Source organism: Marmota marmota, unplaced genomic scaffold (assembly GCF_001458135.2).
Source record: "Marmota marmota marmota unplaced genomic scaffold, marMar, whole genome shotgun sequence".
Classification (NCBI taxonomy): Eukaryota; Metazoa; Chordata; class Mammalia; order Rodentia; family Sciuridae; genus Marmota; species Marmota marmota.
Window position 1 is genome coordinate 1,145,046 of NW_026000272.1, and position 12,684 is coordinate 1,157,729.

Genomic DNA, 12,684 nt, shown 5'->3' on the forward strand with positions numbered 1-12,684 from the left:
TTGAAGTCTAATGTTTGGATCTATAATTTTTGTTTGTACCTGGGATTGAACTCAGGCACTTGAACACTAGGACACTGAGCCATATTCCCAGCCCTATTTTGTATTTTATTTAGACACAAGGTCTCACTAAGTTGCTTAATGCCTCACTTTTGCCAAAGCTGGTTTTGAACTCACGATCCTCCTACCTCAGCCTCCTGAGCCATGGATTACACACATGTGCCACTGTGCCCGGCTGAATCTATGATCGTTAAAGTGGTAACTAGAGTAAACTGAATTGATTACAGTGAGCCCTAATCCAGTGTGACTGGAGATTGAGAAACAAAAGGGCACATAGGAAAGGCCATGTGAAGATCCAGGGAGGAGACACCTATCTATAAGCTAAGGAGTAAGGCTTGGGAAGGAACCAACCTGGCACACACCTTGAGCTTGGATTTCCAGGCTCTAGAACTGTGAGGAAGTAAGTCCCTGTTTAAGCCATACTCTGGAGTACTTCATTATGGCAGCCTAACAAATTATTGCATGTAGCTTGGACCCTGATTGGAGAATATAAGCAGTCAACACAGTTGCTTTTACACTTTTTAATTTTTTTTTTAGTTTTAGTTGGACACAATACCTCCATTTAATTTATTTATTTGTTATGTGGTGCTGAGGACTGAACCCAGCACCTCACACACGCTAGCAAGTGCTCCACCACTGAGCCATAACCCCAGCCCCTGCTTTTATATCTTTTAATTAAACACTTACCACAAACCAAGAACCATATTGTGTTCTGGGGAAGAAGTGGTAAGAAAATTTATTCGGTGGTCCCTGACTTTATGGAGTTAACAGTTTGGAAAGGGAGAGTCAGGGGAAATGGTGGATAGTCAACACAAAAGCAAACTGACATGACTGTTCTAAGCCTGGTGCAGTGGCTCAGGAGGTTGAAGCAGGAGGATGGCAAATTCAAGGCCAGTCTCAGCAACTTAGCAAGACCCTGTCTCAAAATTCAAAAAAAGGGAGGGGCTGGGGATGTGGATCCCCAGTGGTTAAGCCCCTAGTCCATGGGTTCAATCCCCAGCACCAAAATAATAATTAATAATAATAATAAAATAAAGTGACCCTTTTCTGAATGAACCCCACAGTGCAATATATGAGTAGCCTGGGGTGGGACAATCAGGGTAGACCTGAATTCACGAGATAAATGTTTCCTTCCTTTGAGCCCTTGGCTGAATGACATACTTTTTTGGCCTTGCTTCTGTAGGGTATAAAATAGAGCTGATTATAAAGCCACATCCCAGTGTTTTTGGAAGGACTATCTCAGCTAATCCATGTATAGGTCTGGTACACACTAACTTCCCTGTAAATGCTGGTTATGCTCATTTATAAGCATAAATCATGGGCACTTCCCACTGTCCATTCATTGCCCTCAAGCCCATAGGCAGAATGAGCAGAGAGGGAAAGGGTGAGAAGAGGGTCTTCACCTTTCCTAAGCCTACCCCTAAAGCAAAGGCTTTGCTTATCACCTCATTCCCTGTCTCCGCTTCCCTACTATCACTTCATTAAGATCCTGACCCTGATTTGTCTTCACCCTCAAGATAAAAGCAATCAAAGTATCTTGATTCTGGAACTTGTGGCCTCATGGTATAGTGGTAGATAAGAAGGAGATGACCAATGCCTTGGTTGGTGTCCCAAAGGAGACTTTGGAAGCCAGGAGCCTTGTTATCTATTAGCTTCCTTGCATGGGCTAGCCTGTGACCCTAAGTCACCACCTAGAACACTGGTATCTGGAAAAAGAGACCTAGGTTCAAAATCTGCATTCACAATCTGACCCAATCTGTGTGCTGGGGTACAGTTGATGGGCCTTCATTTGACTTCTCATTATCTTCAGAAGGTTGGCTTCACTCAACTAAGCCAGTCTGAAATAAGAATGAAACCCAGGGTCTCCAGCTGCCATTTCTGGCATTGTCTATGTGGCCCCAGAATCCATTACCTTTGTTCTACTGCTGCCAGGGCCTGCCCCATTAAAGGGCAGCTTGCTGTCATTGCTGGGAAGGCTGGGGATGTGGTAGAGTGCTTAATTAACATGCATGAGACCCTGGGTTTGATCCTCAGCATCACAAATAGTGTCTCCAATAACTTCCATTACTGGGGGGTTGGCACAACCCCATGGCTTCATCTTGCTACACATCAATGGCTGGCAGTCTTTGGGGCAAGACCAGATTTCTTTCATATGGATGCTGAGATATCATTGCCCTCTGAGTTGTCCCTGACCCTTGCCATCCTCAGAACTCAGGAACCAGCTGAGGAAAAGCCTAAGTATTGTGTCCCATCCACAAAGGACACAGGAAGACTCCTTCCCACCCCTTCTCCAGCATCTTTCTAGCAAGGGACAACTCTGTTAGTAAACAATGACAAAGTGACAAGGAAGTTGTCAACCAAGATCTGTGACAGATCTTACTAACTTCATCCCGGGGGCGATGGGGAAGATCACTGGACAAAACATGGGGACAAGGTATGAGACCTGGAGCACCTTTGCTTCCTTCTCCTAAACTGTTTTCTGCTATGTCATCATCTACAGTCTATCTTTTGGAAAACCACACTTGACTGCCAGCCATCCATACTCTATGGAAGTTTGGAAGTCATCAGGGATACAAGATGGACCAGGACAGGATGCAAGTGGATGTTGTTTGCTCTTTATTTTTATTCTTTATCTTCTTGTACAGAAAGAGACAAAAGTTAACAGCGAAGCTCGACAATCATAAAAAGCAAGAAAGCGAGAGCAATAGAGGTCAGAAGCAAGTTTGCTCGTTGCCCCCAGGATCTAATGAAATCCTGACATATTACTGAATACACAGATTTCCCAGCTGACATAGGTCAACACATAAATATGAGCACAATTTAAAGTGGTACCAAAATTAATCCATTTCACAGTAATCATTTCTATAAGCTCAGTTGCACATACCAGGGTTTCCACTGTCACAAATTCACAATTACAGAGTGAAATAGCAGGTGTGTTGAGGCCTGGGAAAGTGGCATCAGTGAAAGGAGACAGACTGGAAGGCAAAAGCAGCTAGGGTACTGGTCCCATTCTGGGTATCTGTGTTAATGCTTGGCTGGGGGCAGGAGAAGGGCAGGCACTGTTCAGCAGTCAGATAGCAGTACAGTGAAACAACTATTGAGCGCTGAGCCCAAGGGGGTGTGCTGTTTGGATATCTTTGTGAGAGAAATTCCTGCTAAAGAGAGAGAGACTCACCGCCCACAGCCTGTGAAAGGAAAAGCTCCCGAAGTTTAAATATTTGGGGGCAAATGATGGGAGCAGCCAGTCTGCAAGCACAACATCTGCTTTACAGAATACTTAGAAAGACATATACTTGTGTTTAAAATTGCAGTCAAGTTCACAAACTATGTTATTCAGAGGATAAATACAAGAGTGGACTGAAAGGCTGAAATTTCCCACAATGGAGAGAGAACAAGGGATCACCCTGCACAGAAGGAACCTTACAGACGAGAAATGCTGAACCCCAAAGCTGAAGGCACGGTGAAGGGATCCTTAATATCTTGAGCCTTTCCTTTGAAAAGGGGACTCACTTTAAACTGGATTCCTCTTACACAGAAGACCCTGGAAATTGACCGACGGGAAGTATCTTTTAAATATTTTTATGTAGCAGGAATTGCAGCTATCGTGAATTATCTCAAATTGTGATTTTCTCTAAGTTCTGAATTATAGTGGGCTTCAAATTAATGGGCTTTTACAGTAGCTGCAAGCAGTCTGATTACAGTACTTTTAAATTAGCTAATTATACTGATTAGTATTAGTAGACTTCAGTGGGGGAGCGTGTGCTTGTTTCTGAATCGGAGAAGCCCTGAAATGGAGCTTCATCCCTTGTCAAGCTGAAAAGCAGTTCAGCCTTGACTGTGAGTGGACACACAGGAGCCAGAGCATATACATTGTTCTAGAAAGAGCCTTGGTGAGTCAGAGAGCCTCTCTCCATCATCTTGCTCTCACTTGGACAAAAGAACAATCCAGAGGCAGTGCTTTTTTTTTTTTTTTTTCTCATGGGATACAAGTTGGTTGTCAAAAAATCTACTCTGGCTGGGGGCTGGGAGTCTCCTTGCACTTGGAGAAGGGAAGCATCTGGCTCCAACTACTGAACAAAAAGACACTTTCCTGTCCTGAATTCTGAATTCCTCCAATGGGCTACCAAAAAAAGACAATGTCCATCAAATCAGGCACATTCCTGTTTTCCAAAGCACCCTAAAGATTTCACACTAATGGCAGTGGGATTGGCAAGTAGAAAGGAGGCCTTGGCCTCCTGGGTCCAACTGCTCAGCACTGCGTCTCCCTCAGTCAGGGCACAACGCAGCTGTGCAGGGGATGTGCACACGCCAGGCACCTGTGCACCCCACTCTTTCTCTTGTGCTTTCATTTTGAAAACCCAAGGAGATGGGCAATGGGGAAGGGACAGGATTGCAATTCTTGTTTTAAAAAGTGTTAAAAAGTTTTTGGTTGAAAATGAGTGACAGTCATATTTCAAGGAACTTTTTAAAGCCTTTTCTTTTTTAATGAAAAATATCTAAGTAACTAGCCCCGCCATTCCCAAAGTCAATCGTCACACATCTTTCCACACACACACGCACACACACACACACAAAAATATCCAGGAGTACTGAGAATTCCTTCAGCTTCTGATGCCCACAGAACAGAGCCAAGGCTGGGGCACCATGCCAAAAGAGTGTAAGTGAGGGACCCACAGAGTGAAACGCCTTCATCTTCTTCCAAAGCCTTTTGTTGGGGGACAAAAAGTGATGACTTTGGATGGGGGCTCCAACAGTTAATCTCGGTTTTCCTCACTCAGGGCCCTGTCAAGGCTGCCCAGCCCTAGGAGGGGACATTCCTTCTTTCAGACCGGATCCCTCCTGGTACAAATATAGCCGCACGCCGGCTATTGTTTCAGATAAGCAATGAGAAAAGGCAACGTGCATACGTGTATACACACACACACACACACTCATACACAAGTCCAAAAACAACAAAAATGTGGCTACTGAAGTGTTAGCATTGTATCAAATCAACATTCATACAAAGACAGTTTGAAAAGATATGTACAGGGCATTCGTAAAAGCCAAGTGTGCACCGCAAGGAGTTCTACCCACTGTGCATACTCTACAGTCTTTTTTTTTTTTTACTGTATGCTGCAAAAACCATCCCAGAGGCTTTGGCACAACCCCACCTGGAAAAACTCGGTGAAGCACCTGAACCAGAGACCACAGGCTTTAAAGAATTGTGTCTGGCTCTCCCTGCGGTCTGTCCTCAGCCCAAGGAACACCTGCTGCCCTCCACAGGCCAGTCTCCAGGCTTCTGCTTCCTACTCTCTCTGTTGGCCACCACTCAGCCTCAAGATACTGGGCTCAACAGATGCCATGGGCAGTGGGCATTCCTTGGCATAATCCCTCTGGCTCTGGTGAGTGGAACCTACGCCTGGTTCTCTGCTACATGGTAGGGGGAAGGGAGAGACATTGGGCTAGGTCTCTTTTCACATGCTCCCAGGTCACTCTTGGGCACCTGCTTGAGAAAATCCTGGGAAAACTGGGGCTGGCCCCAGAGTTTCTGGTTTTCTCCAGGTCCTCCAACATGGCTGAATGGAATTGGCCCCAGTTTCCATCATTGAAAAAGTAAGGGACCTTTCAGGCCAAAAGTCCCTTCATGAGGAAGGGCAGGAGTGCAATGCTAGTGGTCCAGGGAAGGGAAAGAGGAAGGTAGGCAAGTGGGAATGCCACCTGGTCAGCATCTCTGGCATTAGAGAACACTGAGAGGGCAGAGGATACAAAAAGGGTCATCTGGCTGGAGATTCCTCAGGTTGAGACTCAACATCAGAGGCAGAAAGGCCCTCAGAAAATCTTACATATTTCTAGAAGAATCCCCCTAAGGGCAAGCCTCACTGGCTCCATGGTGCTTCAAGCATTAGCTTAGTCAACCTCCTGAGGCTGTGAGGAAGAAGGAAGGATGGGAAAACATACCCACAGGATCACATTAGCCAAGCTGTCAGCCTCCTGACTTTGAACATGTCCTGGGACTTTCCCCAGGACTGAATGGGGCCTCCAGAAATTATCTGTGGCCCCAAGGCAAGGCTGTATGCAGGGAATGAGTCCCGGGATGTCTGCCTTGGAGAGCTGTTTAGACAAGGAAGCTTGTTATCAGTGGGCTTTAAATTGCTGCAGTTGCCAATAGACCCTTGCTCTGCACTCTTTTGGGCCCCAAAAAATTTGCTACATTTTTTAAAGCACCACAGAGGAAAAATGATTTGGCACTGCAGCCAGGAGGATGGTGAGGGGGTGGAGACAGATGGTATCAACAATGCCTTTTGCATGGTTACTGGCACAGTTACAGAGCAGGTCACTTTGCCCAATTGCTGTCCAAAGCCTCACCATAAATGGACCAGCACCTAGCCACGGCAGAGCAAACCCTGGATGGGCCTTCAACCCCAGGTCATGGGCTCCCACACAAATAAATTTTGAAAAAGAGACACTTTGGGATCGTCTCCTCAGGTGGGCACCATCATTAAGGAGAAATAATCAATTTGAAGTTCAAGTTCAATGCATCTATTCACAAAAAGGGAAGTATCCTAAAATTTCAAAGCCAGAGAGCTCCATGCTGAGGAGGCCAATCTCATGGGTTTAATTGTACTGTGGATTAATCAACCACACCAGGAGAAGACTTCAGCTACGGGACCCAGTCTTCAGCCTAGTCCTTTAGGAGGGCATGAACTCTACAGGCAGGGTCAGGGGCATCAGTTTTCCCCAGGACAAAGTGCTTCTGGGCTGCAAGTGGGCTCAGGCCTATGGGTAGTGGTTTTAACAGAGCTGGTATACAGGTATGGGGAGATCAAGCACACCAGAAAAGGGTGGCACAGTTCTTGCGGGCCCCTTGGTCAATCTGCAGGGAGGAGCTCTGCTACCCAGCCCCCTGCCCTGCATCCTTCACACAGACCTGGTCAGGAGGGTGGGGGTGGAGTCACAGAACTGTGCAACTGACTTCCCTAGGCCTCATAAGAATGGCCTGGGTGCTATTGTTTGTTATTCATCTTTGTTATTACATTTTTGTAATTACATGATTTGTTTTGTTGTTGCTAAATCCTTGTCCCATCCTTACAATGTAAGAGAGGACAGAAAGCACAGAACTGTTGAGGAAGACTGGTGCTGTGGGGCTGGCTTCTCTCCCTCACCTCTAGGCCCATACACAGGTCTCCAGCCAGCCCCACAGCTCCAGCCACAATCAACACAATGGACTGATTCCTTTGGCATTAAGAGAAGCCAGTCCCTGATGGGAGGACAGGACAGTGGGGGTTTGGGAGGTTTGGGAAGAGCTGGGCTCTCAGGTGTGTAGCTCTTCCCAGGGGGCTTTGCCTCATGTGTGTTCCTGACCCCCATCCTCCCCACCTGTCTCTGACAACTGACTTCCTAAAAATCCATGGTTAGGGAATTATTTGGCAACAAGGAGGCTAAGGCTGTTTTGTGGTGGCACAGTCTTTCAAAAGTTGAAAAGAAAACAGAAGGCCTCAGAAAGAGGCTTTCACACAGGCCAGAACAAGTGACCTACTACTTGTCTGCACCAGGGCTGGCGGCCACTATCTCCTCATATTTTGGGGGTGGGTCACTGTAGGAGACACTGGCCTCCTCACTGCTGCCCTCCTGGGGTGCGGTCACCTCCTCGTAGGAGGGAGGAGGAGTGGCACTGGACAGCCTGGAGAGAGAGAGCTCAGGGAGGTAGAGAGTGCTCTCAAGCCGGACTGTGGCTCTGCCCCCTCGGCCAGACCCCAGCACCACCTGTTGGGTGCTCCCAGCCTCACGGTGACCAGAGGACTCTCCCTGGCTATGCACAGTGCCGCGATACACCATGACCCGGGGGAGGCTGTGCCCGGTGCGACTGGCTAGGTACCGGTTCTGAGCATAGGAGGGGTGATGACGAGTTGCTTTCTGCAGCTGGCACCTCCAGATGATGAACAAGGCGATGACAATCAGCAACGCTACTCCTAGCAGGGGCACAACCACATACATGGCATCCGAACTCTGGGAGGGGTCTCGGACTGAGTAGACAGCATTGGGGTATCCCTTCCAGAATTCCATCTGCAAAAGAAGAAGGGCTACTCACAATTGGGGAAGGTGGATGTAAGGAGATGCTCACCAAGTGCTCATGCTCCACATAGACCCCAGTGGCCTTCAGCAAGCCTCAGCTTAGGCTGGGCAGGACCTGGGGCTCTTTCCCACCATTCCTCTTCTGACTGCCCTGGAAAATCCATCAGAGAGAGGCTGTAGAATGGACCAAGCACAAAAGACATTGGTCCCATGTGAGAAGGCCCTCCCAAAATCAGGCAATGGAACTGGAAGGGCATTTGATCTGTTCCTCTCTGACCCCAGTGGACATGCTAAGCTGGGGTGGCTTTTGTTCCTTGCTTCTGACCCAGCCCAGGTATCCAGGTCTGTTATTGTTGTTCCTGGGTCTACTTTTACCCCCAGAACCCAGCCCCAAGGTAGTACATGCCGTTTTCTCTTTGTTCTCAAACACCTCCTTGACTTCCTCATAGCTGCAGATCTCTTCCATGCACTCTCGCTCAATGGTGCCCTGGCGCAGCTCCTCCAGGAACTCGTTGGCACGAGGGAATCGTTTCAGGACAGAATGTGCATTCTTGGCCTCCAGAAACACTGAGGAGAGAGTGGTACTGAGGACTGCAATGGGGATACCCAGGCTAGCCCGGGGACGGAGGCACAATTAGGGCGGGAAACAAGGCAAAACCAGCAACCACATGCCAGGCTTCCTCCACCCAGAGGGTGGGTTGCTCTTCGCAAAAGGGGTAAAAGGGATGACTGTCTACAATGCCATGCTATTCCTATCTAGACTCCAAGGATCCTGGAAGGGTCCAAGCCCCTGATAATACAAAGAAAAATGAGAACCAACAGAAAGGGCAAGAAAGAATGCAAGTTCTGAGTTCTGTAGCCATCCATGAATAAATAAACAGGATCTGCATTTACGTCTTTGACACTGATGCTGGTGGGACTCATACTGGTAATCACACAGGACTCCACCAGGAAGGCGTCCATTTGCCTGAACTGGCTGCCTGTGCCATCAGGTCACCTGGCATGAGTAGTTTTACTTGGGCATTCTAGTACAAAGCCAGGCTGAGGAGACTAAATGCATATGAACCTGAGAGTACATCCTGGAATAGAGGCTTGGGGTCTACATGGAGAGTCTAAACATTAGTAGATCTGGCACATACCCTTCCTGAAAAACTGCCATTAAGTGGTAACCATATATATATTCCAAAAGAACAAACCCAGCTACAGTTGTACGACTGGCATGAAATGAGCTATGTATCTCCAAAGCTGAAGTTTTGGAAGATGAAATAAGAGGTAACATTTGCTCCTGGTGTTCATCCAGAGGTGGGCACCTCTTAGTTTCCCCTTCTCTAGGCCTCATGGCCTGTCACATTAGTGTGTTACAAAGGCCTGGTAAGTGCACATCTCCAAGTAACACATGCTCCAGAAGTCAGCCTCAGGATGAAGAGAAGCTGCTGCTCAGCCAATTGGACAAGAGCCACAGGGCCACCTAGGGAGAGGAAAGCTGAGAAGGACTTGAAAAATGAACATGTTCTTCTCCCATGAGTCCCTAGGCAGGGCTGAAACCCATTCTGCTGGGACAGGAGAAACTCACCTGCCATGATGCTCCCTCAGGCTTCAGTGGCTCACTCGCCTGGCAAGAGAGAAAAACAGAGTTGTGGTAAAATCACACCTTCATATCTTTGGGGAACCCCCTCCCTGCCCTGGAATGGGACACCCCACACTGACCTGGTCAAAAGATCAAAGCAGCACATCGTGAGGTGCAGCACCCTCCATGCCCTCCACTCATACCTCCCGTTGTTCTCACTCTCCCCCAGGCTCTTCTCCAGAGCTTCCCAGGGACCCAACAGAGCCCAAAGCAAACCTTTCAGCTATTTCCCACAAGAACACATAAGGGTTGACCTTTTTCTTTAAAAAGGAAAACTCCTACAAGCTAAAGCTCTTTCTTTCCTCACCCCCTCAATGAATCTTTGTGCCTTCACACTGGAAAGGACCTCAAAGACAGATAAGGAAATGAAACCCAGAGAAAAGGGGGAGGGGGAGATTGGGCAAGGTTAAGCAAATGAACCACAACAGAGACAGGACCTGAATTCAGAAATAATTCTGATCACAATGGAGTGTCCCAGATGCCTTTAATGACAAGCACATTCCTTGAAAACCAAACTTAAGACAACAACCACCATCTCCAACATCCTACAGTAACCATCTGCAGACACCTGTTCTGCATGGTCAGATCCCCCACCTACAACACAGTCATATTCTTACAATCCCAAAACAAGATAACCTGCTCGGTTCATTTTCACCATTCAGGGAGGCAAGATAACTGGGCTGTTCTGGAAGCAGGCATCTCTCAGTCTCTTTGTGTTAAAGCCCACTGAAGCAGAGTACCAAGAAATGGATTTAAACAATCAAAACTGAGACAAAGGGCTGCAATAGAGCTCAGGGACAGAGCACTTGCTTAGCATGTGCAAGGTCCTGTGTTCCATCCTCAACACACACATGTGCATGCAAACACACCCACACCTACACCCCCACACACAAACACCCCTGAGATACTAACTACAAGAGTTGCCTCTAACATGAACTAGCATCTCACAGCCTCCTCTCATTTTCTCCTAAGGAGTTATCTGGCCAATATGTAAACCATGGGCACAGTGTACCACTCTCCTGCCCCTCCTTGCAACACACATTCCTATGCACTAATCCACCATATTCTGGAGCACTGGACAGGCCATCCACATCTGGGAGCAATCATCCCCACTGTTCCCCTCCCCAAGCAGAAGCTCATGTTTTATGACTAACGGGATGCAAGACATGTGAGCTGTGTAACCCATTATGCTACCCTTTTTGCCTAGACTGCCAGGAAGTTCAGTGTTAACACTAATAGTCCAGCACATGCGCCCTGGGGCCCCAGCTGTTAGGCACATATGCTTCTCTCCTACAAGTTGGTGTGGTTTTCTATTTATGTTTCCAGAATCCTATTGTACATTTACACTGTGGCTTCTAATCCTCTTGGCAAACAGGTAGGATAGAAAGCATGGATAAATTCACAATGAAAGGAAAAACAACAAATCTAACATCCATCTGTGGTATCACCATGTCAAGGGACTTTCTCTATTGAATCTTGCAACAATCTCACCAAAGACTCTTGACATATGAATGTGAATTTGCCAAAACATGGGCCTACCATTTTGTGACAGTTGTCACTTAATGTTTATAATGGTAAAGATGGGACATTATCTCAAAATTCTGCCTTCATTATGGATATCCAAAGCCCATGTCTTGAGGTGTGGGGCTATCAAGCCTGACAGCAAGGTCTTTTGGTTGAAGGAAAATGGAACCGTTGTGTCAGTGTTTGAAAAGAATGAGCAAAGGCTTCACTAATAAGGGAAGAAAGAAAAATATGCTTCAATGCTTACGGAAGGGAACTGCGATGTTTTTAATTTTTTTTTACATGGAAAAATTACATAATAGCATACATACAGCCAGCTACCTTTTGTCCCAAACACATAGACTTTGGTGCATGCACACCCACACATATCACGGACCCAAGTGTAGGTTATTCTGGCACCTGCAGAAGTCCTTAGTTCATTTTTAAGCTTCAAAGGAGCCAAGATCTCCCCAAAACAGCTCACATGGCATTGCCCACGCCATTAGCAATTCTGTAGCCACCATCACTGCTGCTGCTGCCTGCCATGAGGCCTCCTCCCCCTCCCTCCCCAAAATTTAGCGCCTGCTTCTTCCCCTATAAATACACCATCAATAGGCAGTTACTATGGCAACAGTGAAGAAACGCGAGGGCTCCACGACAGAGAATGCTGCTGCAGTCACGCATGTATATGTCCCTCCTGCCCCTGGTGGATACTGTAAAGCTGATTGTAGGCTGAAGGAATTTTTAACCCACTCCCCACAGGAACACAGCTGAATCCTGACAGCCTGGAAAGGAAGGAAGGCACGGAGCTGGCCACCACAAAGACCTTCCTTAACCCCACCCCAGGCCAAAGCCTGTGAATCACAGCGCTCTGGGACACACAGCTCCCAAAGTCCCTCACATGGGGACTGGTGGCCACCAGAGCACCTGGTGTCCAAAGACATGGCCTCAAAACACTTCTCCAAATCTTAGCCCTATTGATTTCCACCTCTCAGAACTGATCGGCAGGAAAGGGTTCTGTGATTTCCAAATCTCATGACTCATCGACCCACCCAGTGACACGGCAACTCCCAAATTATACTCAAACTCAAACTCTGGGGCCCCCATGTCCCCTGGCACTCATGCCATCCGTGAAAGTGCCTGTCCTCGCCCACCTTTGCCCGACACCAACACCTTGGCCAATAACTACTGCTTCTGGCCCAGCAACACTCTTCTCCCGGGTCTGCTCGAGACCCCAAACGCCTTGGCCGACAGGGCCTCCAGATCCGCCCCCCTCCCCAACAGTGCCCCATGCCCAGCTCAGTGGCCCTGGACACGGAACCGTGCCCTCGGGGATGGGGCACCCAACCCAAACGGCCTCACCGTTCTCCGGGCCCAGGAGGCGGCCGCCCTGTTTGCGCACGCAGCCCGCCACCTCGATGCTGCGCCTCTTCCAGCAGGGC

The 12,684-nt window shown here is 47.8% G+C and overlaps 1 protein-coding gene across 4 annotated transcripts; it reads right to left on the reverse strand.

Moving 5' to 3' along the window:
* Positions 1 to 2,660: 2,660 nt before the first annotated feature.
* Prrg3 (proline rich and Gla domain 3) lies at positions 2,661 to 12,684 on the reverse strand. Of its 4 annotated transcripts, none has more exons than XM_048796966.1 (5): positions 12,605 to 12,643; positions 9,686 to 9,724; positions 9,252 to 9,580; positions 8,519 to 8,679; positions 2,661 to 8,103 (listed from the first exon to the last, which is right to left on the reverse strand). In XM_048796966.1, the coding sequence occupies exons 4-5, from the start codon at positions 8,576 to 8,578 to the stop codon at positions 7,576 to 7,578; spliced, it is 588 nt and encodes a 195-aa protein (XP_048652923.1). In that variant the 5' UTR covers positions 8,579 to 8,679; positions 9,252 to 9,580; positions 9,686 to 9,724; positions 12,605 to 12,643; the 3' UTR covers positions 2,661 to 7,575. The 4 variants fall into 4 exon arrangements, with proteins under 4 accessions (XP_048652923.1, XP_048652921.1, XP_015353492.1 ...); XM_048796964.1 differs by lacking the exon at positions 12,605 to 12,643 and adding an exon at positions 9,820 to 12,587; XM_015498006.2 differs by lacking the exon at positions 9,252 to 9,580 and having other exon boundaries at positions 12,605 to 12,684.

Coding starts and splice junctions, on each gene's coding strand:
- Prrg3 (XM_015498006.2), bottom strand. Junction 8,104..8,518: donor TTGAGAACAAAGAGAAAACG/GCATGTACTACC, acceptor CTTCTTTTGCAG/ATGGAATTCTGGAAGGGATA.